The sequence below is a fragment of the Dendropsophus ebraccatus genome, chromosome 6 (assembly GCF_027789765.1).
Source record: "Dendropsophus ebraccatus isolate aDenEbr1 chromosome 6, aDenEbr1.pat, whole genome shotgun sequence".
In the NCBI taxonomy this organism is placed as follows: Eukaryota; Metazoa; Chordata; class Amphibia; order Anura; family Hylidae; genus Dendropsophus; species Dendropsophus ebraccatus.
Window position 1 is genome coordinate 136,427,521 of NC_091459.1, and position 25,875 is coordinate 136,453,395.

At 43.3% G+C, this 25,875-nt stretch overlaps 1 protein-coding gene across 17 annotated transcripts in view; it reads right to left on the bottom strand.

The window, feature by feature from the left end:
- Nucleotides 1–25,875, bottom strand: part of KLHL29 (kelch like family member 29) — a 656,253-nt gene that overhangs the window by 103,731 nt on the left and 526,647 nt on the right. For all 17 annotated transcript variants that reach the window (XM_069973088.1, XM_069973093.1, XM_069973096.1 and 14 more), the window contains 2 exons: nt 10,506–10,705; nt 8,756–9,015 (listed from right to left, as the gene is read on the bottom strand). In XM_069973088.1, coding sequence (XP_069829189.1) covers nt 8,756–9,015; nt 10,506–10,705 — 460 coding nt within the window. The remainder of the gene's footprint in view (nt 1–8,755; nt 9,016–10,505; nt 10,706–25,875) is intronic.

Here is a 25,875-nt window from a genome sequence, read left to right on the forward strand (position 1 = left end):
GGAATTCACTGAATTCCGGCCGCAGAAACCTGACATGTCAGTTATTTGCGGCCCCGTATGGGATCCCGGCCGGAGCGTATACAATGTGTATAAGCTCCGGCCAGGATCCCATACCAGATAAGGTTATGTTGCGTTCCGCAAAAAGTACAGCCGTTGTTGCCAATGGCAACAACAGCAGTACTTTTATGTAGTGTGAACATAGCCTAAATGAGGGCAACATAAACTAGTGACATAAATGCTAAACAGATCGGTGTATTACTTACATCATTCTGTTCAGCCGTTCTCCTAATATGCAGGAGAATAGTATTCTTGCCACAACCCTCCTCCCGCCCTCCAGCTGCTGATTGACAGATGACTACCTATACACAGCATGGATAGATAACTGCCAATCAGCAGCTGGTGGGCGGCGTTTTCTGCTTCTCATGAATATCCAGGACTAATGAGCACATGCACATAATGGAGAGGACTACTTATTGTCCATGTTATTAGGGAGGAGATCTCTGGATCCGCTGCACAGAGCAATGTAAGTGATACATCATTCTGTTCAGCTTCTCTGTCACTAGTTTATGCTACCCTAAACCTACTGATAGAGTCTCTTAAAATACCCCCTTTAAGTGCAAACAATGCAGTTCCTGCGGAGGGTTAATCCTGCAGCAAAAGGAGAGGAGGCGAGTAGCCAGGACTGGAGCTCTTCTTTAGTAACAGCAGGATCCTCACCCGTACCTTTCCCATCTACAAATGTACTGTATACAATCTGAGGAGACTGACAAGTTTGCAGGAATAAAGTTTTCGGAGTGCCTGGAGAGCAGCAATCTCCTTTTTCCAGGCTAGCTTCTTAAGGTTTAAATTAGTTCCTCTGGTTCAGTAAAGGAGCATGTAAGAGGCTTACGTAACGTACTGGCAGCTATAGGGATCCTAGCCAGGAGCTGCCAGAACAACATCTTTGGAGCCTATACACTAAAGCCCCTGAAGCCCCTGACAGCATGCTCACAAATCGGAAGAGAGTCAAAATATCATTAAAGCAGTCATATTATTTTTCTGTGCTGAAGCTGCTTACAAGATATAGAAATTCTCTCTGCTCCTCACTCCAGTCAGAGAAACAGGATTTTCATATTAAAGGAACCCCCCCCCCCAAATAACACAAAATAGAAATACACAGTAATGGCTGGAACTGCTACTCAGCTGCTTCTGGATTTTACTTCCATACAGAATACTGAATTGTGTCACAAGGAATCATAGGTGTCAATCTGGAACCAGGGAGATCTGGATGAACAGAGTTTTAGTTTTATAAAGGAAAGTTCGCCATGAAATACGGTCAGGGACGCCTGTGTGCTACCCGGCTCCGTCAGTGCAAGGAAAAATCGGGTATTGTGGTTTACAACCATGGAGTCAAGATCCATTACCATAGGGTAAAATTCTAATTATTTGATTATTAAAGGGGTACTCCAGCGGGGGGGGGGGGGCTATTTTGGGATCTGGCCGGGGAGGAGGTGGCTGAGAGAAAAGACATCCACTCACCTCCCCGGTTCCAGCGGCGGGTCCCGTATCGCGGCGCTCCGGTCCCCAGTTCCCGGACGTCTCAAGTCCGCTCAGCCAGTCAGTGACAGAGGCGGGATCTGAGCGGACTTGAGACATCTCGTTTCGAGCCCGCGTCAGACACCAGGAAGCAGACGGGAATCGGGGACCGGAGCGCCACGATATGGGACCGGCCGCTGGATCTGGGGAGGTGAGTGGACGTCTTTTCTCTCAGCCACCTCCTCCCCGGCCAGATCCAAAAATAGCCCCAACGCTGGAGTACTCCTTTAAGGTTTCAAGTTTTGTTGTGGTTTTGAGGTTTCAAATTGTTGTGAACACCTCACAGCCCGCCAGACAGGATTGGAAGCCTCCCATTCAGCCATACAGAATAGGTTTATTTACTATTTAAATCGACTCTGTACCCACAATCTGCCCCCCCCCCAACCACTTGTACCTTCGGATAGTGGCTTTTAATCCAAGATCTGTCCTGCGGTCCGTTCAGCAGGTGATGCAGTTATTGTCCTAAAAAACTACTTTTAAACTTGCAGCCCTGTATCAGATTGGCGTGGCCTAGAGTATCTATGCCCTAGGCCTGTGACCCCTCTCCCTCCCTCCTCCCCGCCCTCCTCACCATTAGAAGGATTTCTTCTATTCATCACTTGTCTAAGAGGTGCACATGTGTTGGATCGTTAAGGCCCATGTGCACTGTTTAGACAAGTGATGATTAGAAGAAATCCTGCCTGGGGAAGGAGGGACGGAGAGGCGGAGCAGGGCTAGGGCACTCACACTCCAGGCCACACCAATCTGACACAGGGCTGCAAGTTTAAAAGTTGTTTTTAAGGACATTAACTGCATCACCTGCCGAACGGACCGCAGGACAGATCTTGGATTAAAAGCGGCTATCTGCTAAACGGTTTGGGGGGGGGGGTCAGATTGTGGGTACAGAGTCCCTTTAAATGGTTGCTGTCATTCAAACAATGTCCCTCAATGGTCTGTGTGATACCTAACATATTTCTGCATCAGTGCTGTGCCAGAAAGGTATATCAAGGCTTCTCTCTTATTACTGACCACCTATAAAATTCTGGGCACTTGTCCTTTGTGTAAATAGCGATGCTCCTACTACTGTATGTACACAAGGTTGCCTCCTGAATGTAATCATCATCATTGTTATCATCATCATCATTGTTATCATCATCATCATCATCATTGTTATTATCATCAGCAGCAGCAGGAGCAGCAATTCAGTACTCAGTGACAAAACACCTTGCAAACACAATCCATCAATTGAGATTGAGATTTTTAAATAAAAGTAAATTACAAATCTGTATAACTTTCTGACACCACTTGATTTGAAAAAAATAAAATAAAAAATAAATCACTGGAGTACTCCTTTAAAGGGAAGATGCAATACCACATTGCTCCTGTAGGGGCCACTGCAGCTGACAACAACTGAACTGATTTTAATGGGGAGCCTGATTTACCACAATCAGCTGATCACATTGGCCGCCCCCCAAGATAACGGCGCTATCCATTTTCATGTGTATATTGCCCATATTTTAGGCTTCATTGTGCTTCACCATCCTCCTTGGGTTCTGCTTCACATGACTTTATGGCTCCCTAGATTACCAGCCGCCGGCAGCGTCACTAAACACTCTCCTCATTCTGCCGGCTCCCTCCTAAGCTGTTTACACACATATTTCCATTATCAGGCGGAGGTGATTATCTGGGCGGCTCGGGACAGCACACCTGTACGGAGAGAAATTCACCCAGAAAGCCGCTTTGTGTCATTTACCGGGGATTTACAGCTCCGTCTGGTCACAGAAATGGAAGGTTTAAAAGCTCAGGGGGAGGTGGAATATTCTGCAAAAAGTTTGAGAATATTAAGGATATTAAGGATCATTTAAAGTTATTACAGGAAGGATGATACCTGCAGCAGGGTAACAGGTCCAGTATGACCAGTATGACCAGTATGATAGAAGATGAAAAGGGCACTCACCTCTTAATGTGATCTTCTTTATTCGTGCAGCGTATAAAAAACACAGGACATGCTGGGCTACTCAGCGAGACGCCAGACACCTAATATGAAGCAAGGTAACAGCTGGTTCGCGCGCATGTGCGCTTCTTCGGTCTGAAGAAGCGTGCATGCGCGCGAACCAGCTGTTACCTTGCTTCATATTAGGTGTCTGGCATTTTGCTGAGTAGCCCAGCATGTCTTGTGTTTTTAATACGCTGCAGGAATAAAGAAGATCACATTAAGGGGTGAGTGCCCTTTTCATTTTCTCGTCGTTGTTGGATTGTCACGTGTATCTATAGACTTCAGAAAAGTGAGCACCAACCAGTGATCGACACACTGTGCCATGTTTAGACTGGTCATATATATAATCTCCGTTGTAAGTGAATCCTCCGGGAGTACAGCTAGTAGCTCTTGTCTCACTTGTACCAGTATGATAGAAGGCTACTCACCTCTGTATATCAGGGTTGTGGAGTCAGAGTTAGGGTGGGTTCACACTAAGGAATTCTCACGGATAAACTCAGCGGAATTCCGCCGTCTGTACGCGCTCACAGACGCGCGCCTTTCCGCCGGCTCCATAGACACCATTCTATGGGCCGGCGTATTCCGCATACCGCCGAAAGAATTGACATGTCAGTTTATCAGCGAGAATTTCTCAATGTGAACCCACCCTAACTCTGACTCCACAACCCTGGGTAACTGGATCCACCAGAGAGAGTACAAAGTATCAGGTAGTTATGTCCTAGGTCTGTGGAGTCACATGATATATCACATGGAGCTGAGTTGTAATACCACCTATCACCTGAGGACAGGGGTGGCGCTGTTTTTCAAAAGCATCTATGTTTTTTCTAATCCTGGATTATAAACCCTACAATATTGATGCTGATACTACTATGTTACACTGATTCTATCATCTATATCATTATCCACCTCATGTCGCCACCTTGTCGCTAAGAGGCTGGCGGTCACCGCAAGTTTGTAGAAAGTTGCCAAAGTCAAAGCCGAGCGTTTTGTGAATGATAAAAAATGATGATGGGGCGAATAAATGAAGTGTTCAGGTTACTATGGCGTTCCAGATGTCACCGGCGTTACGCTTAAAGGGGTCACAAATAATCCAATAATAGCAAATTAAATATGGTGGTTACCATGGAAACGTGGCAGAAGTTCCGAGACGATAATTACTGGTCTGCTGGTAATAATGGTGTTTAAATCATGTTCCTTAACAATGCCAGCATAGGTACAGCTGGTAATTACAGCATTACAATTTGCATTTTGATTGTCCGACCATTGAGGAAGCATTACATATCATTTTAGGATTAGATTTCGACAAGTCTCATTTTTTCTCTCGACACCTCTGAAGTGGAATATCGGTGGGGTGTGGAATCCCGGAGTCCAGAGAGTTCTCAGAATCAGCCTGATTGGCACTGGGCACTACCTCCCCTCTGCTGGGACTGCAGCGCCAGAGTCAGCTCCGCTATACAGAGGTAATAACCAACTATTGTTATCTTACACCTTACACGTTCCTTCATATGTCCAGGAAAAGATGACTAGATGAACAAGACTTAAAGGGGTTATTCAGCCAGCGAAAATCTATAACTGGTTTCAGAAAGTTATATTGGTGTGTAAATTACTTCTATTTAAAAATCTCAAGTCTTCCAGTACTTATCAGCTGCTGTATGTCCTGCAGGAAGGGGTGTATTCTCTCCAGTCTGACACAGTGCTCTCTGCTTCCACCTCTGTCCATGTCAGGAACTGTCCAAAGCAAGAGAGGTTTTCTATGGGGATTTGCTGCTGTTCTGGACAGTTCCTGACATAAACAGAGGTGGCAGCAGAGAGCACTGTGTGAGAGTGGAAGGAATACATCACTTCCAGCAGGACATACAGCAGATGATAAGTATAGGAACACTTTGAGATTTTTAAATAGAAAAATAGATGTAAATTACAAATCTATAAAACTTTCTGGAACCAGCATGATTTTTGCTGGATAACCCCAATTTTGTCATTTTGGGGCTTGCCAATGCTAATGTTAACGTAATTATATATTATATATATATATATATATATATATATATATATATATATATATATTTTTTTTTTTTTTTTTTTTTTTTTTTTTTTTTTTTATTTATTAATTTTTTTTGGGGGGGAGGGGGGTTAACAAAAAAAAAATCTCCCTTGTTTGATATTTTTACCCTGTTTGTTGCTGATATATATAAGGTAAATATACAGCAGTTAAAAAGTAGTTAAACTTTGCATAGATCAATAGTACAAGTGTAGGTAGGAAACTTTGTAATACATCTTATCAGACAAAAATGCTTCCTTCTACGGTCATCAAGCATCTTATCCCTCCCTCTCTTTGCTAAACATTTTTCCATGCTGAAAAATTTGCTAACTTTGAAATCAAGTTAAAGGGGCACTCCGGCCGAGCTTACTTTGTGTTCAGCTCTGCTGCTGGAAGTCTGATGTCACAGCGCGGCTGCGTTCCATTGCCGCCATATTGTGCCCTGCTGTCAGCGGCAGTGGGAGTCTCATGCTTCAGGCTGTGCCACCCTTTTCTTTAGACACAACGCTGTGCCGCACTCTCGCTTATCGCCCACTACGGCTGACATCACAGTACAGAATGGCGGTGCTGGAACCTGGCCGTGCTGTGCCGTGCCCTTACACTTGTAGTGGCAGAGCTTAGCTGAGAGTAAGCTTGGCTGGAGTTCCCCTTTAAAGCAAACCAACTGTATGGAAGGCAGAGTAAGAGACTGCTAAGAGAGAGAGCTCTGTAAGAAGTCTCACCCCAAGGCTTTTTAGACTGCTCACTGCAGCTTTATCATGGCTTCTATGCTGCTGATGCTGCTTTCTGAGCTGTGCACTAAGACAGTGCAGGATCTCCTCCTCTGTGTGTTAAGACACCATAGACATTAGGCTTTTTCTAGAAAGAGTGCCTCTCTTTTCCTTGTGTTTGTGTGCGGTATTGCAGCTCAGTCCCATTAAAGTCAATGGAGTCAAGTTGTAATACCACACACAACCTGAGGACGTGTGTAGCGCTGTTTATGGAAGCTATGTTTTTTCCAGCCCTAAATAATAACCTTTCATGACCTTGTAGAAAAACTTGCAGACTAGAATGTTAATATTTGCAGATGATACTGAGCTTACTTAAAGGCACAGTTCACCCAAAAATGTTTGCTTTAAATCACCTGGTGTCAGAGATTTGTCATTTAATTCTATTAAAAAAAAAAAAATTGTAGATCTTCCAATACTTATCAGCTGCTGCATGTCCTGCATGAAGTGGTATTCTTTCCTGTCAGAGCAGGAGAGATTTTCTATGGGGATTTGCTGCTGCTCTGGACAGTTCCTGACATGGACAGAGGTGGCAGCAGAGAGCACTGTGTCAGACTGGAAAGAATACACCACTTCCTGCAGGACATACAGCAGCTGATAAGTAATGGAAGGTGATATTTTTTTTAATAGAAGTAAATTACGAATCTCTGGCACTTTCTGGCACCAGTTGATTTGAAAGAACAACCCCTTTAATATTACTGGTGGAAATTCCTGAGTCTGTGTATACAGTATACTGTAGTTTGAGGTGGGATTCATGGGAGACAATAGGTAAAATATAGAATATTTCACGACTTCTATCAGAATTCACAGTTATTTTTAATAAAAGAAGGAATTGGGAGAAGTGAAGGATATTGCTTGTGATAAGCCGCGCTGAAGGAGGATTTGCCTGCGGATGGCACAGTGACGGATGCCAAAGTATATACAATTCACAATGCTTTTTACTGGGGGCTCGTGAGTTACAGGGAAAGCAGCCGAGCAGCAATTTTTATAACTCCACAATAAAGCTGGAGTTATAGAGACGCTTGCAAAAAATACGACAGACATATTTTACAAAGGAGGAAAGTTGAGAAGGTTGAATGGAACTATAAGCAGCCCCCCCCCCCACTAGACAAGAAAAAATACACAATGTAAAAGGAGCAGTTAAGAAGCCTGGGAAGATGCACATACTGTATAGCAGGGGGGTCAGTGTGCCGACCTCCAGCTGTGACAAAACTACAATTCCCATCATGCCTGGACAGCCAAAGCTTTAGCTTTGGCTGTCCAGGCATGATGGGAATTGTAGTTTTGAAACAAAGCAACAGTGCAGACATGTTGAATAGTACAGCAGGCAGTGATGAGGTTAACATGGATGGATCCAGTATTTCCAGTACTTATCAGCTGCGGCAAGTCCTGCAGGAAGTGATGTTTTTCTTTCCAGTCTGACATAGTGCTCTCTGCTGCCACCTCTGTCCATGTCAGGAACTGTCCAGAGTAGAAGCAAATCCCCTTAGAAAACCTTTCCTGCTCTGGACAGTTCCTGACATGGACAGAGGTGGCAGCAGAGAGTTCTGTGTCAGACTGGAAAGAATACACCACTTCCTGCAGGACATACAGCAGCTGATAAGTACTGGAAGACTTAAGTTTTTTTTTCTTTTTTTAATAGAAGTAATTTACAAATCTGTATCTTTCTAACACTACTTATTTTAAAACTTAAAATTTTGTAAACTTAAAAAAAAAAAAAAGTTCTGGAGTACCCCTTTAAGCGGAATTCTCCTAGTAGTGTGTACTACTTAAAGAAAGGAACTAACAACCAGCTACCACATTAACCTGTCACACTGAACACAATGGGGGAGATTTATCAAACATGGTGTAAAGTGAGACTGGCTCAGTTGCCCCTAGCAACCAATCAGATTCCACCTTTCATTTTCCAAAGAGCCTGTGAGGAATGAAAGGTGGAATCTGATTGGTTGCTAGGGGCAACTGAGACAGTCTCACTTTACACCATGTTTGATAAATCTCCCCCACGAGTGTCCTCTCATATGACACGGGATATATTATACTGATATATATTATACTGAGATGACCATTGGACCACCCTTCCACATTCAGGAGTCCAGTGGGCGGTCTTATTGGAGGTAGACATCTATCGCTGCATATAGAGTCATAGGGGATAAGTTGTAGCTGAGCGTGACCGCCCACTGGACTCCTAAGCACAGACAGAGCAGGGATATAAAGGAATACACATTATACTTACAGTATATAAGAATCTGCTGAGCCCAGATCTGTTTTACGTACATTTCACTGTCCATATTGCTTTACACTCATACAACTACTATAGTGGAGCCCCCCAGCTGCCAACCAACAAGGGGGGCTCCATACATTCATAGGACATATCATGGTAATAGGCCATGGCTTCCCTACCTGCGCTCTGCTCGCTGGCTCTTTCTTGATCCATTTGATCACGGTCTCGTATACCAGCTCTTCGGCCTTAGTGTTCAGGCTGTCATTGGAGATGTAGGAGACAAAATCCTCTCTGGAAATGTTCAGGATCTCCTCCTGGTTGGCCACCTCGGGGAAGTTCTGCAGGGCGTATGCCTTGGCCATATTGTACAGCTCCACACATTGCATGGCTTCGGCCATGGCCAGGATGCCCAGGCAGTTGTTGGCCGTCAGCTGTTTTTCTGCACAGGGAAACACAAGCAGGTCAGGTAGAGTTTGGGTGGTGCGGCTCAGCGCTGGCGTTATAAGCACTACATGGCGGTAACTTGCTTTATTCCATCTGCTCCCTATTAATTAAAGAAGGGCTGGTCATTCTAATGGGTATAAAAGCTGCGGCTTATTACCTAACAAAGCCATTATAAACAACGGTAATGCTGCATGAATGGGGCTAACATGTATCCTGCTCCCTCCACTTGTTACTTATTAGTCTAAGAACGTAGGTAATATTCATTCTCCACCTCTTCCCATGACCCTTGTCTGTTCTAATCTACTATAAAAATCACTGAACAGGTCAGAAAATCCCTGAACAGGTCACTGCCTCCGACAAGATCAACACACTTGTCTTCTGCTGTTGTAGATTCTCATGATCTGATTGGCTGTACTCAGGTCCTGATCTCCTGCTCTGTTCTTGCAATGCTTAAAGGGGTTATCCAGTGCTACAAAAACATGGCCACTTTCCCCCTACTGTTGTCTCCAGATTGGGTGGGGTTTCAAACTCAGTTTCATTCAAGTAAATGGAGCTTAATTGCAAACCGCACCTGAACTGGACACAACAGTAGGGGGAAAAGTGGCCATATTTTTGTAGTGCTGGATAACCCCTTTAACAGTGCTATACAGAGCAGGGTTCCCCAGTGTACTGTAAATAATATACAGATACTGAATATTATATACAGTACTGGGGGAGACTGCCCAACATAATCGCTTCTAGTACAGTGAGCAGTGATAGCAATCACTACTCGCTGTGCAGAGGCTGCAGGACATTGTAATCATGTGGCAGCCTCTCTCCATGTACTATATATATAACACTATACAGTACACAGGTAACGGGAGCAAGTGGGTAGGCCCTTAAGGAGAACCAATCCTAGATGAAAATCAAATTTTTTTTTCCCTAATTAGATGTAAATTATTATTTTAATAACATTTGTATATGATCCTCTGTTCCCTTGCTGTTCCGGTGGTCACCGCCATCTTGATGACGTCACTGCGTTCCACCGCCGGATTTAGGGACTCCTATAGAGACACATTAGGGACAGTAGATAGATAGGTGATAGGTTCTCTTTAAATCAACTAGTTTACTCAGCTGCCGCAGTGCGCAGGGCGTGTATATGGGCGTGTACAGGGGCGTGTACGGCCACTGACCAATCAGCTCTCATCTTCACATGCCTAGCCTGTGCAGAGCAGAGGGACAGCTGACATCACTTCCTGCATCTGGTCTCTTTATTTGTTGTCACTAAAGACCAAATGGCCTTAGTGACGGAGCCTGGACTGCAGTTCTGTAGTAAGTGAGACACCTAGTGGCCAGATTTATAGCATCCTATTTCATATAGAGAACTGAATAAATGAACCAAAAAAAAAATCTATAAATTTGAAAAGTTGTAGCACATCCCCTCCCCTGCTGATTTATCATTATTTATTAGTAATTCTCAAATACAAAAGAATTCTATTGTCCTACCTAAGAACGACACGCAGACTTTACAGAACGTGTGGAACTGGAACTTGCTCGCCGCTTCTAGAAGAATTTTTGCATTGGCTGAATCTATGATCAGGGAACCTGTATAGACAAATTCCAGTAACAGTTCTAAGACCTCCGCATTGATATTGGACATAGCCAGCTCCAGTTTCTCCCCGTTTTTAGCTTGTTCCTTCGACGACCTGGCAAATACAATGACATTCTTAGAGACCGATCCAATCACAGTGTAAAAAACTGAATTTTTGCATATCATCATCATCAACTCGATGAGGCAGATGGAAGATTATACATCACATTAACACAACTCATCTCTTACTGCATCTGAAAGAGAAGGGTTTTTTTTGTTGTTGTTTTTTTAGGATCATTCAGCAAAATTGAAAAAAAAAAAAGCAAAAAAACAAACAAAAGGAAATCAAACAAAAAACAAACAAACCATTTTTATTGCTATGGTTATCTGCATTCTCATGCATAAGAGGTTGCATACGTAAGGAATATGAGGCGACGTTAATGAAAATGGGATACAATGTTAGTTTTCAAAGGGAAACAATACATTTTAATGAGATCATTAATTACCGAGTGTGAGAAAAGCGCTAAAATTGCTCAAGTGAAGCAGATTGTTGATGTATTTGAATATGCATGTGTAACAAGAAAGAATGAAAGAGACACAAAATGAACTTTTTTTTATATAATTTTTTAAAGTTTTTTTTTTTTTTTTGAAAAGCACTTGACATTTAGATATTTGTCTCTCTATGGCATTCTCCTTGCCCCTAGCAAAAAAAATTATACCGCATCATTTAATCTTTTTGATCTGAATAAAGAGCCTAGAATTAATAAAAACAACAACTAAAAGCCATCGAGGTAAAAAAAAAATCTCTTCCGCCATTTCTTTGCTATAAGGGCTCAAGCACTATGGATTTGTGCTGTATGGAACCGTAACACAAAAATCTTGCTGTACCTTTGATTAATTTTCAAGGAGGGGAGGAGGCATGGACGCCTCTCGCACCTGATTTATTGATTTATCATGATTTATACCTGGCATAAATCATGATACAAATCTACAGGTGTACATTTGTTGCACAAAGCCTGTGCTAGGCCGGTGGGGTTTACTAAGAGGCGTGTGCCTTTTTTAGGGGGCGGAGCTTTATTTAAGATTGCCGTATGAGTACGCCCGCCTTGATAAATGTCCCCCTATGTCTCTATACATATATATATATATATATATATATATATATATATATATACTATATTTAAATATATATCAGTCCAAACACTGCTTTTAGAGCAGAGTGGTGGTCGGTAACCTAGACAATGAGCTGTTAATAATGGGAGGGAAAGAGCAGCATATCAGGAGGAGGAGACAAGTTTGCTTAATAAGTGTACCTGCCCTATTTCTTGGCCAGGCTATTTAGGTAAATAGGCTAGAGTAGAAAAGAGACTCTTAAAGAGAACCTGCCACCCCCCGTGCAGGGGCAGAGTCCGTCCGACCGTCCGCTAGAGACCCTTATACTTTCCCCGTACACGAAGTCCTGATCCTGGAGCCGCTCCCGCCGCCGAGATATCACCGTGGGAAGGCCGGTGCACGCACATCAGAGATGAGTCCGACGCTCATAGAGAATGACTGCTCCATTCATTCTCTATGAGCGTTGGACTCATCTCTGATGCGCGCGCTGGGCTTCCCACGCTGATATCTTGGCGGCGGGAGCGGCTCCAGGAGCGTGACTTTGTGTATGGGGTAAGTATAAGGGTCTCTAGCGGGGGGTTGGCTGGGCTCTGCCCCAGCACGGGAGGTGACAGGTTCCCTTTAAGCTGATCATACACCTAAGACTAACGTTGGCCCTACCATATTATTCCGGTAGGAAGCTGTCCGGCTGCGGCTTCTCTCTCCTTATAGGGAACACATGAATGTTCAGCCATGCCAGACACGGGGATTATGGTAGGGATGACTGACTTATTCAATGATCACCTTCGGTCTCTACCCTGTAGTACTAGATTGATAGCATGGTCTGCCTCCATATTATTGCACTGAATGGAAGATTTGCCTCCGAGATTGCCTGGAAAAATACGATGACAACCAATACTGGAGCTGGATGACGGTTATTTCCTTTTGTCTTGACGTGTCATGTAAAACTATGAAATGGCAGAAGAGAATTTGCAAGAACATGGGAGAGGAGAGATTTTTTTTAATTGGACATTTCCAACCTCTATCTTATGATAACCAATAAAAAAAAAATCTACTTTCATTCCCCATTATCTGACACTTTATAACTATGTGATGAGCGAACTTACCAAATGGTCGGGTTCCTACAAACCTGAACACTCGGCATTTGATGCCCGGTGGCTGGAGAAGTTGAATGCCGCCCTAAGGACTCCTGGAAAACCTGGATATATTCATAGGCCATAAGTTGTATCCATGCTTTCCAGGACTTCGACGTACTGCATCCAACTTCTTCAGCCACCGGAAATCAAATGCCAAGCGATCAGGTTGGGACAAACCAGAACATTTGGTAAGTACGCTCATCACTACTTATAACCAATTGGTATAATATCATTCGTTGCCCTTAATAGATATAAGAAACAGGAAAACGACAATTAATAGTGAAACACTGACGTAATTTGCTGTTTCTTTACAAATCAGCACCAAATGTCTGATCCCTAAAGAAAGACTTGTAACACGGCACATAGAAAAACATCTGAAAATAATCGGGGGGAAAAATGGGGCCAAAAGTTTTATTTTATTGCTATATTATTATATTTTTATTTATATACTAAAACTTTTTTTTAAATTAATATTTTAGAGTTAGGTAGGGAACATTGTGGTGTAATTGCTGTCAGGTTTTATTATATGTCTGACAATCCGGTTCCTAGGTAATATACTGCTGAGCAACTACAGTCTATTCAATGATGTTGGTAGGCGGTCCACCTTTGAAATGTAGTATTGTTGCTGTCTAAAAGACTAGCCTTGGTGCCCATTGCATCCAAGGCTAGTGAAATAAACATCAGTCATATAGTACTTGACCGACAACTATTTGTGTTGGCCCATTAACGTGCGCACTCAGCGAAGTTTAGTGTGCATTGTCACTTTAATGGGGAAGGCAGAATCAGGCGCTGCTAGACCTGTCATGAATCCAATCTTCTCAATTCCGACACTATGATACACATTAGACTTTAACTAGAGATGAGGGCGGCTGGAGCATGGTTGGGGTCGATCATTTGGCATTTGAATACAGGTGGCTGAAGAAGTTGGATGCAGCCCTAGAGAGACCAAACGGCCGTGATTTATGCGGAAATATACGTGCCTAGGAATCCCAGCCTGAGCGTATACACATGGCATACGCTCCAGCCGGAATTCCGAGCGGCGCTGCAAACAACTGACATGTCAGTTTTCTGTGGCCGCTGTTCATTGAACTGACAGGGCTTCCTACGGCCGCAATTCAATGAATTGCGGCTGCAGAGAACTGACACATCAGTTCTTTGCGGTGCCGCACGGGATCCCGGCCGGAGTGTATACGATGTGTATACGCTCCGGCCAGGATCACATTGAAGCAGAGGCATTGTTCCACTCCGTATAAAGTACGGCCGTTGTTGCCGATGGCAACAATGGCCGTACTTTTACGTAGTGTGAACATAGCCATAGGTTGTATGCATGTTTTCTCAGACGCCCAAAGGCCCATTCACACTGAGCAAAAGTGATGGAATTTCAAGCAGAGCCCATGCCACTTGAAATTCCATCTGTCCTATTGACATGTCAATTCTTTGGGTGGAGAGCGAAGTCGCGTGAGAAATCCCAATGGGACAGGCGGAATTTCAAGCAATCGTACGCGGCGTGGGCTCCGCTTAAAATTCCGCCACTTCTCCTCAGTGTTAATGGGCCCTTAGGGCTGCATCCAACTTCTTCAGCCACTGGTATTCAAATGCCGATTTAAGCATGCCCCCTTCCCCTCCTAAGAAAAATCTATACTCTTATATTATACAATAGTGACGGCCGTCACTCAATAGGTTTTCAAAAAATTGCAATGAATTTTTTTTTTTAAATTTTTCCCATTTTCAATTTTAGGGTTAATTTATTATTTTAGCTGTTTTAAATTCCCTCTCTCTCTCTCTCTTGATGTTCCCTTAGCTTCAGGTGTGTGGATTTTTACTAGGCTAAAGTTTGACCAAGCAAGAGTTGAAAGAAGGAAAAAAAAAAAAAAAGTATATATAAAAGAAGCCTGTGCCGCTGTGGGAAATATAAAGATAGAATAAAAGATAGCAAATCAATCAAAACTAAAAGCAAAGCACTACAAGGGGACAAATTCTAGGCCCCGGCTGGCGCATGAAGGTGCTTTGGCAGCTCTGGGCTGTATGATAGGAAGAGAAAGTGATATACTTTTAGCTTTTCTTTTCCGAATCGACTCGCTTTGACCTGTGATCTTTAAACAGGCTCTGATATAGCGTCAAGATATATAAAATAAAAAGGCGTCTTTCATCAGACTTTTTGATTTTTTTTTTCCAAGGTTATATGTTAAGAAAAGACGTTTTTGTTCTAAAAATATATTGTTCCCTTTAGGCACTAAAAGAAAAGACCTCAGTGACACAGCTTTGAAAACAGAATATGAGACAAGATAGACAGACAAATGGTTAGAGAGCCAAGGAGAGGGGAGAGGGAGGGAGGGAGTCACCCAGATCTCCCGCACGAAGCCAGAAGCCATCCTTAAGGAGTTTTCAAGTCTGTTTTCCTGCATAAAGTGCTAAATCATACGAAATCAAGATATTGCCTGCATTTGGAAGTGTGCATTAGTGCATAGGGAACTATCGGGATTGTCGCGACCGGATAGGCCTGAAAGAGTAAACAAATAGTGAGAGAGTTTGGTAACGGAGAGGAAAAAAAAGAAGGGGGGGAAAGCAAGATGTTATTTGGAAAAAATATGGATATTAACAAAGCAGAGACGGCTTTCCTGAACTCTGTTTAGGCGTCTGCGAAATCCTAAAAGAACTGACGTTAACATTGGTGGAGTTCTAACAGGAAAAGAAGTGGAGCAAGGTCTTTGGTTCTCGGGTTCTTCTAGGCCAACCATAACGCTTTTCTTGGAGGATAAATTAATAATCTAGCTAAAGCTATAACAGTTTATCGTAACAAGGTTGAAAATAAAAAAATAAAATAAAAAAGCGTGTTGGGTGCATTCACTTGGTAATGAATATTTATACAGAAAAGCTTGTGTTGGTTTGATCGGCACAGCACGCAAATACACACACACATACAGGAATAGAACCTGCATTGCCCTCATTGGGTTACCAGTGGGGGTCTTACATAAAATAAATGGGATTTCTATGATAATACACTACCATTTAGATGCCTGTTCAATCATACAAGAAAAGAGATATAGAGGGCCAAGATCTGGGTATGTGGAGGCCCCATGGTAAACAAATGGGGACCAAATGGCTATACCACATACTGTCATAATGCTGTTCCTATAGAGCATAAATAATACCAGCCTACAGTGGCAATGATCAGAAAGCATACAATGCATACATACTGCCATAAAGAAAACACATAACAGAGCCCTGCTGTTCAACAATAATACTAGAACAGGTAATATTGGTTGTGGAAGCATGGCAAAGGGTCTCTGGTGCCATCCTGTTCCCACACCACCCATAGCATCAAAACTTACCCACCATGTGCAACATACATGATAATTCTTTCAATAGGTTTAGCCCTGCAACACTAAGCTGGTTCATGTCTTTTCTACCCGAACCCACCAGACTTTATTAGTCCAGTAGGCACCTGTACCTTTAAGCTGGCTCATGTGTTTGCTACCTGAACCCACCGCACTTTATTAGTTCAATAGGCACCTGTGCACTTAGGCCGGCTCATGTGTTTGCTACCTGAACCCCCCCGCACGTTATCAGTCCTATAGGCACTTGTGCACTTAGGCTGGCTTATGTGTTTGATACCTGAACCCACCACACTTTATTAGTCCAATAGGCACCTGTGCCCTTAAGTTAGCTTATGTGTTTTCTACCCAAACCCCCCGCACTTTCTTAGTTCAGCAAGCACCTGTGCCCGCTGGCTCATGTGCTTGCTACCCGAACCCACTTAACTTTATTAGTCCAGTAGAGACCTGTGCATTTAGGCTGGCTCATGTGTTTGCGACCTGAACCCACCACACTTTATTAGTCCAGTAGGCACCCATGCCCTTTTGCCTTGCTTGGTTTTTGTATGTTTTTCAGTACTATAAGAAAAAAAAATAGTTATTGAAGGATCTGAGTCCCCAGGCCAGCAATGCGGCTCTGCTTAATACTGATTATTATTGAAATGTAGTTACTTATATTAAACTCGCTATCCAGGTCAATATCCCTCCAGATATCAGGGCTGGCAGCAGACACCTGAGCATGACAGATGGAACCTGCTTAACTAATTCAGAGCTGTCAATTCTAATTGAAACCCTTGTGCTGATGCACTATGAATGGGAATTGATATTACTCGCCTCTTTGCAGAATACCAACTGGGTTGAGGTTGTGGGCTGAAGGTGTGACCCGGGCAACTTGTGGCTTATTAACTTTTCCAGAATTATACAGCCTAGCATGGCATGTCATTTAGGAGGATAAGGAGAAGCTATGAAGAATCTAAGCGGCAGCATCCTCTGACAGATGTAGCTGCACCGACTAATCTGCCTATTTTTTTTATTGCAAGCCTAGCCAGCTCAGTAGGAGATGGTGCCGATAGTTCTGCCCCCCCCCCCCCCCCAATATGCTAGGTTCTCCTCTTGGTCCTCAATGGGTACTCAAGAGGGATTATTTTTTTCCAGAGTATTCCCATTCCCTATCCAGAATGGCTATGTTCCCACTTCAGGAAAATATCGGGGAAGGCAGCCATCTTTGTTTGGCACGGATAAGCATTCCTGAGTTCTCTATGGGGAGGGTTAAGCCAGAGAGCTCTGACTGTGGTTTATCTCTGTCATAACAAAGGGGTCGGGGGTGATTTTCCATCACTTCCGAACCCTATCTCCACTGACATCATCTGTTGGTGGTTGATCTGGAGAACCCCATACCAACGGCCATACCCAAAGTGAGTATGGCAGACAAAAGTATAGGTTGTATGAGTATCTTTAGTATGTATCCCTTTCCACTATTACCATTTCGACAAAGACCCCAAATAGTCTTCCAAGACTCTTTAATCTTCATAGTATATTACTGAATCTCAGACTTGTAGCTGCTAGTTGTACCCAGGGCAAATATTCTGTTTTCTGCCCTAGCCCTGCCCAATGGAAAGTGAATTGTTGACACCTGCTTTATCACCCACCTCCTCAAACTATGTCCCTGATGATACCTCAATCACTTGTCATATCTGCCTCTAGAATATCATGAATATTGTAAGATTCTATATTAGTTATATTTCCTGGTGATGTTTTTTTTTTTTTTTCCTTTTTGGGATAAGTGAAAAAAACATTTTCTTCTATATTTGTTTTTGCTTTTGTGGAAAGGAGATCAGTAATAACATCATAAAAGAATAAAATGCAATAATAAATACGAAAAAACAATAAAATACACAATAAAACCCAAACCGACAATGATATGAAGACCCCGGTTGTTGTCGGCACATTGCCCGATTACATTATGCTGCCTCTCCCTGACACTACATCTGGTTAGCGGAGCTGGATACAAAGCGCTCCTGTCTTCTCCAATCACTTTCAGAACACTCAATAATATTTATTTTTTTTCACTCCATCCAGGAAGCGGCATAATCTCTTCCTCGTATTTGATTTTGTTGTAACCCGAAACGTCTCCCTGTTTTATATCGGATGGATAACTGCATTAGGCTGGGTCTGTGATAACACATCAAGCTTTTAAGGGGGCAGAGATCGTAGGAAATCCTGTAAAGTAAGAAAGCAACTACGGGAAAGAATATTTCATGAAAAATAATGCCCCATGAGAAGGGAAAAGTGCGGCATTAAAAGGGTTCCGCACAATTAGCGCCTCTAATTACCAGTCTTTCAGAACAATTTCTGTAAGTGTAATCAAGTCTCCTTCTACTTTCTTGTAATAGCAGCGTGATTGGAGGGCGACTTCTCTACTGGATAAAGCCATTCCGAAAACTGCATTAGAGCATAATGTGGAAAGTGCGCCCTTAGGCTATCATCTCACAGTGTCTTTATTTTGGCCGTTCTACGGCTGCCTTTTTGGACCAAAATATGGTGTCAAAATCTGGGTGTATTATGCAATTGATGGTAGTAATTTAAATAATACACTCGTATTTTGGCACCAAAATGCCAGCCAGACTGGGAACACAGTCTTAAAGGGAACCTCTCACTCCCGTACCAGGGGTGGAACCCCCCATACTTACCCCCTTCTGCTGGTCCCGCTCCCGCCATGGAGAAATCGTCGCCCATTCGTCCATGCACCCAATAGTCGAATTAGAAAAGATGAGTCCGATGTCCATTGGAAGTGATTTCCTATGGACATCAGACTAACCTTTAATTTCTAATTTGCATATTGGGCACATGGACAAGTGGGTGGGGATTTCTCCGCAGTCTGAATGGGACAGCAGGAGGGGGTAAGTATGGGGGGCTCTACAGGGGGGGCCGGGTGGGTTCCGCCTTGGATTCGGGGGTGACAGGTTCTCTTTAAAAGCGTTGTTCCAAGATGAAATGTTTTCCCCTACCTATGGCATAGGGAATATGTAGCTGACCGGTGGGGTCTGACCTACTGGGACGGAGAATTAATGAAGCACAGGCCACTTAGCTAATCACATAATTCAGGGGCAATTGTCCTTATTTGTGAGCAGTCACCCCCTCCCCCCACTAATTTGCTAGTTAGCCCCCATCCTGTGGATTAGGGTTAACTCTAGAATTTAGGATATAACCCCTTTAAAGCGACTCTGTACCCACAATCTGACCCCCCAAACCACTTGTACCTTCGGATAGCGGCTTTTAATCCAAGATCTGTCTTGGAGTCTGTTCGGCAGGTGATGCAGTTACTGTCTTAAAAAACAACTTTCAAACTTACAGCCCCGTGCCCTATTGGCGTGGCTTAGAATATCTGTGCCCTAACTTTGCACCACCCCTCCGTCCCTCCTCTTCACCCTCTTCATCATTAGGAATGCCACTGGAACATTTTCTCCATGCTGAACATTTGCACAGGTGTCTTAACGAGCCAGCCCATGTGCCGGGCTGACACAGCTGAGGAATAGGAGGCAATCTGCCTGGAGCATTCCTAATGATGAGGAGGGCGGGGAGGAGGGATGGTGAGGGTGTGCCAGCCTAATGCATACACAATGTAGGCCACTCACGTAGGGCACGGGGCTGCCAGTTTAAAAGTTGATTTTTAGAACAATAACTGCATCACTTGCCGAACGGACCCCAGGACAGATCCTTGATTTAAAGCAGCTATCCGAAGGTACAAGTGGTTTGGGGGGGTCAGATTGTGGGTACACAGTCACTTTAAGGAGTATTTTGACCATACTTTAACACCTATAAAAAACAAGTATTTCACTTAGTCTCCTCTTTTATGTTGCTCCTACGTGTCAGAGAAATTTATGTTCTCCAAACAGGTGGGGGTCCAACCTATCAGACATGTATCCCCTATCTATAACATATATTCAGTTTTCTATTAATAATACTAGGGGCTTATGTGACAGAAGGCCTCAGGCAATGTGGCCTGGGTGTGAATGTAACCTGTGCCCCCCCCCCCCCACAGCTATGTCCCCAACTCACTATAATAGGCAGTGACCATGCATGAGACATTGGGATTTTTTTTTGTAAATAAAAAGGATACTTTATAAAAGGCCAGGGTGCCTTAAAAATAAAACAACTAATGAATACTCACCTGCCATATCCCCTGCCCTCACTACTCAGCACTTCCTGATGAGGTGCCAACACACAGGAAGTGGCTGCTCGACCAATCACTGGCCTAGTGGTTCGCTGTTGACCTATCACCAGAAAAAAGTGAGTAGCAGGGAGCGAGGAGCCATCAGAAGAGTAGGGCATGGGAATTCCCCTCTTAGGGTGCCTTTACACACACCAGATCCGCAGCAGATTTGATGCTGTGTTCAGTTATTTAGATCAAATTAGCTGCAGAAAATCCGCAGCTATATGGTGTGTGTGAAGCTAGCCTTAAACAATTTTTTCCCTTTTTGTAACTATAATTGTATAATTTATTGTAATTATTGTAATTGTAATTTATTCTCATTATTATGAGCATTCTTCCGTACTTTCTTTCTTAAACCGACCTTATCGGTTGGGACTTCTAGAAAACCTGCTAACGCCTAGGCCCGGGCCAGAAGAGTTTGACACTTGCAATTCCCCCCCCCCCACCACCACTTTTTTTTTTAACTAGACGTATGAATAATTTATTCTCCACACAAAGTAAACATTTAAGAATTGCCTCATTTAGGTCGGAATGATTCCTAGTCGCTTTATTTACAGATGAAATCATCGTGAACTATTTAGTCAGCAACAGCACAGGAGTAGTGGCCTCGGGCAGAACAAAATGGAAATTCAGAATGTAAATCTAGGCTTCAAAGCTGCCCATTCGGGGATGAAAAATAGAATTTAGAACGTATTGGGGTCAAGTAGAATAGATAGTGTGAAAAAGAACAGTTATGTTCCCCATAGCAACCAATCACAGTCCAACATTCCATAAATTCTAAACAAGAGGTTGCTAGGGGCAACACCGATACAAACTCCTCACAGACTACAATGAAGGCAACCATTATGCAGATTAGGAAATACGAAAACGCCGCCAATTGACTGTCTGGTATGCAAATCGCAAAGTTCCTTATGAAATATCTGATCCCTACCAATATGGTATCTACCAAATCAAATTTTCTGCTTGTTTATGCAGGTTTGTCGTGTCCCAGGGCCGTCTCCGAACCCGGAGCTATAGCGCTGTCTAAATTACTTGAAATTACTTTTTATAAACTTTTTTTTTTTTAAAAGAAGCCGAATTAGATTTAGCTCTATAGCCCTCATCTGTAGAGAGCACAGGAAGAAGGTTTTAACAGAAAGCAAAGACCTCATAAGGCCACCTACTCCATTTCAGTTAATTTTTGTCTGTATATATATGAAGGATGGCCGAAGATTGACCCCGCAAAGGGGTATCAAGGATTTAATATAAAAACAAACAACCCACCACCCTCTAAGAACAACTATTTTCTTACAAAGCAGTGTCCCCCCTGTCCTCAGGTTGTATGTGGTATTACAACTTAATTCCATTTATTTCAATGGAACTGAGCCTTATAAACACAGACTGGTGCTGTTTCTAGAAGAAAGCGGACATGTTTTTGTAAATCTGGATAACCCCTTTAATTAAAGGGAACCAAACACTACCCTTTAGTGTTGTGGGTTTTCTGTTGTCTTTCTCTCCCTAGGGTAGGGATTACCGCACAGAGGGGAGGGATTTCAGCACAGAGGGGAGGGATCACAGTACAGAGGGGAGGTATTACCGCACAGAGGGGAGGGATTACAGCACAGAGGGGAGGGATTACAGCGCAGAGGGGAGGGATTACAGCGCAGAGGGGAGGGATCACAGTACAGAGGGGAGGGATTACAGCACAGAGGGGAGGTATTACAGCACAGAGGGGAGGGATCACAGTGTAAAGGGGAGGAATTACAGCACAGAGGGGAGGGATCACAGTACAGAGGGGAGGTATTACAGCACAGAGGGGAGGGATTACAGCACAGAGGGGAGGGATTACAGTGCAGAGGGGAGGGATTACAGCACAGAGGGGAGGGATTACAGTACAGAGGTAAGGGATTACAGCACAGAGGGGAGGTATTACAGCACAGAGGGGAGGGATCACAGTGTAAAGGGGAGGAATTACAGCACAGAGGGGAGGGATCACAGTACAGAGGGGAGGTAATACAGCACAGAGGGGAGGGATTAGAGCACAGAGGGGAGGGATTACAGCACAGAGAAGAGGGATTACAGTACAGAGGTAAGGGATTACAGCACAGAGGGGAGTTATTACAGCACACAGTGGAGGGATCACAGTGTAAAGGGGAGGAATTACAGCACAGAGGGGAGGGATTACAGCACAGAGGGGAGGGATTACAGCACAGAGGGGAGGGATCACAGTGTAAAGGGGAGGAATTACAGCACAGAGGGGAGGGATTGCAGCACAAAGGGGAGGGATTACAGTACAGAGGGGAGGGATAACAGTACAGAGTGGAGGGATTACAGCACAGAGGGGATTAATTACAGCACAGAGGTAATGGTAGCTAATAACCCCTGAGCATTCAAGTAAAGGGGACATGACAAATCCTGGCCACAGAGAGAAAACCAAGAAGTGATCAGATTAATGAGGGAGAAGAACAGTGATCTGTGGGATCGGGTGGCTCTAAACTAATCCCTGTGTACAGATGCGCCACCAAAAATGATGCGGATAGAGGGCACTTGTTCATGTGGGCCTGGCCACATACATTTTGAGCTTTATAAGCATTAACAATTTGCTAGATTGATGCTAATACTGGGCTTTCTTATAAGGATAGAAATAGGAAAAAAATAAATTCCCTTGGGATTCGGTGTCCCATATACTATAATGATGGAGAAGATAAAGTAATATATATGTGTCTATATATATATATATATATATATATATATATATATATATATATATATATAGACACACACTGTAATGAATAATATAACAGTGAAAAAGATCACATGTTTGAAAGGTATAAAAAGTGTACAGAAATGTATGTGGCCCACATTTTTGTGACCGATCTACTCAGTGAGTGTGGAAGCCCCCCTCCTCCACACCCCCCTTAGTGGAAAATTGCAGAGAGATCATCATGTATCTTTATTACTAGCTTACATAGGTTATCATTTATCACTTTTATTATTATAGGGGGTTGGCCAAAATGAGAAAAACATGGCTTTCCTTCTAAAAACAGTGCCACACCTGTCTACAGGTCATATAAGGTACTGCAGCTCGGGCCCCTCTAACTTCAATGGAAATGAGCTGCAATACCAGACACAACCACTTTTCTAGCCCTTTCGGCTTTAAAACTTTTCCGTCTTTTTGCTTTATTCATAAGAAAGTTTCCTTTTATGAAGAAAGGATAAATCTTGAAAGTATTGTAAGAATGGGAAAAGAGAGAATAAAAAAACTTAAGATTTGTGTGGAGACAGAAGATGCCAAAAAATAAATAAATTAAATAAAAAATAATGGCATATTAAAATTAATAAATAAAGTAAAAAAAAAAACAAAAAAAAAACAGGTCGGTATATTTTTCGGCATCATCTATCAAATGTTTCATTATAAATCAAAAGATGTCTCCCTCTCTCTCCCCCGCTTTGAGTTATTCAATAGAAATAATAAAACGCAAATTCAAGATTTCATTCATTTTTTTTTCTTTTAGAAGAGAATTTATGAAGGAGACAGATGTGACAGCTTACTGAATATGCGGAAATTTACTTTCATAGATCCTTCAAACATATTTTCCATCTGGAACTTACTAGGTTTGCTGGATTTATTTTTTGTTCTAATACTGTGTGATGCACAAACAAAAGAGTAAAACAATAAATTAATGTGTAAAAATTATCAATTGCTTTAATGTATCTTAGCAAAATGGGTCAGAATCTGGATTAAAAAAAAAAAAAAATTAAAGCGCCTTAAAGGGATATTCTCGTCTTGAAAGTTAAAGGACAACTCCGGCGAAATGTTTTTTTGGCTTATTTAACACACATTACAAAGTTATATAACTTTGTAATGTGGTTAAATACCCGGTCTGGCCCCCTTCCCCCACTTTCCGGCCCCCGACCCCCCACCCCGGAAGTTAAAGAAAATATACATTACCTATTACGGTCGTCACGGTCCTCTTCGATGGTGTCGAGTGACGTCAGAGCTGGGGGGCGGTCCGGGTCTTCTTCCTCCTCGGCGTCTTCATTGAGAGTGAATGGGAGAGAAAAGGCTGCTGGTGCACATGCGCACCAGCAGCCTTTTCATTGGCTGGAGCGCATCACATGGCTTCCAGCTTGCTCAGCCCTGATTGGCTGAGCTTGCTGGAAGCCATGTGATGCGCTCCAGCCAATGAAAAGGCTGCCGGTGCGCAAGCGCACTGGCAGCCTTTTCTCTCTCATGGACCCGGAAGCAAGAGACATCGCTGGACGGCGGAGGCAGGTGACGGTGAGGCGGACAGTGGGCGAATGGAGTGGCGATCGTCACCGGAGGGATGGTGAGTATGGTGTTTGTGTGTGTCTGTGTTTTTTTTTTTTTTGGGGGGGGGTCCCGCCGGAGTTGTCCTTTAATTCTCTATCTGTACAATTGGGGATAGCTAGCTTGAATCTGCAAAAACCTGGGGGTCTCGGGTTGGGTGTGCCCCACCCAACCTGAGAGGTCAAACATGCTCTAAATTTATGGAGCGGCAGTGCACATGCTCAGTTCATTCTCTGTGGTTCTTCCGAATTGCAGATCGATTTGGGGGTTCAATGGGGGTTCCAGCAGTTAGAGCCCCAGGGTTAGCTGGTTATCTCCTATCCTGTGAGTAGGGAATCAATTTGATCATGGCAATACTTTTTCAAAAGGATTTGATTTTTTTTTTTAAATTACCTTTTTTGTTAATTTTTTTAAAAAATGTTTCCTTTAAGAATAAAAAAAAAAACAATATTAAAGGGGAACTATTAACAGGTTAGACAAATCTAAGCAGCTGATAGCTACCCAGTGGGCGCGGGAAGCTGAGGATAAAATGCTGTGAAATTCTCTACCCGTTAAGCTGTTAGGAGCACTGGGGGCAGGTCGCTATGTGGGGGGCACCAGATGGCCCGTCCCCTTTAATGATTATCAAGGGAGGCGGCGGCCGGATCATTGCTCTGTGGCAGTAACTAAGGATGGTCCGAACCTGCCGAGGTTTGGGTTCACATGAACCAGAATGCTCGAGATCAGATTCCCGCTGTCTGGCCGCTCCGTGCAGCGGGTGGATACAGCGGGAGGACCACCTGGAAAACTGGGATACAGCCTATGGCTATGGCTTTATCCTAGTTTTCCAGGCGGTCCTCTCGCTGTATCCACCCTCTCCACAGAGAAGGAAGACAGCGGGAATCTGATGCCGAGCGTTCGGGTTTATACGAACCCGAATCTCGGCAGGTTCACACCTTCCCTAGCGGTAACTCTATCCCCAGTGCTCCTAATGGCTTACCGGGCAGAGGATTTCAGGATAAACAGCACAGGAATATCACTGAGGATTAAGGTAAGAGACATACCTTCATCCTCAGCCACCCATGTTCTAGGGAGCTATCAGCACTTTAATCAAACAAATTCAAAAGTCCACTGGGCCATAAGCATAAAAAAACAGCAGATTATTTAATAATAATAATAATAATAATAATAATAATAATAATAATAATAATAATAATAATTATATAGGTTACAAAATAT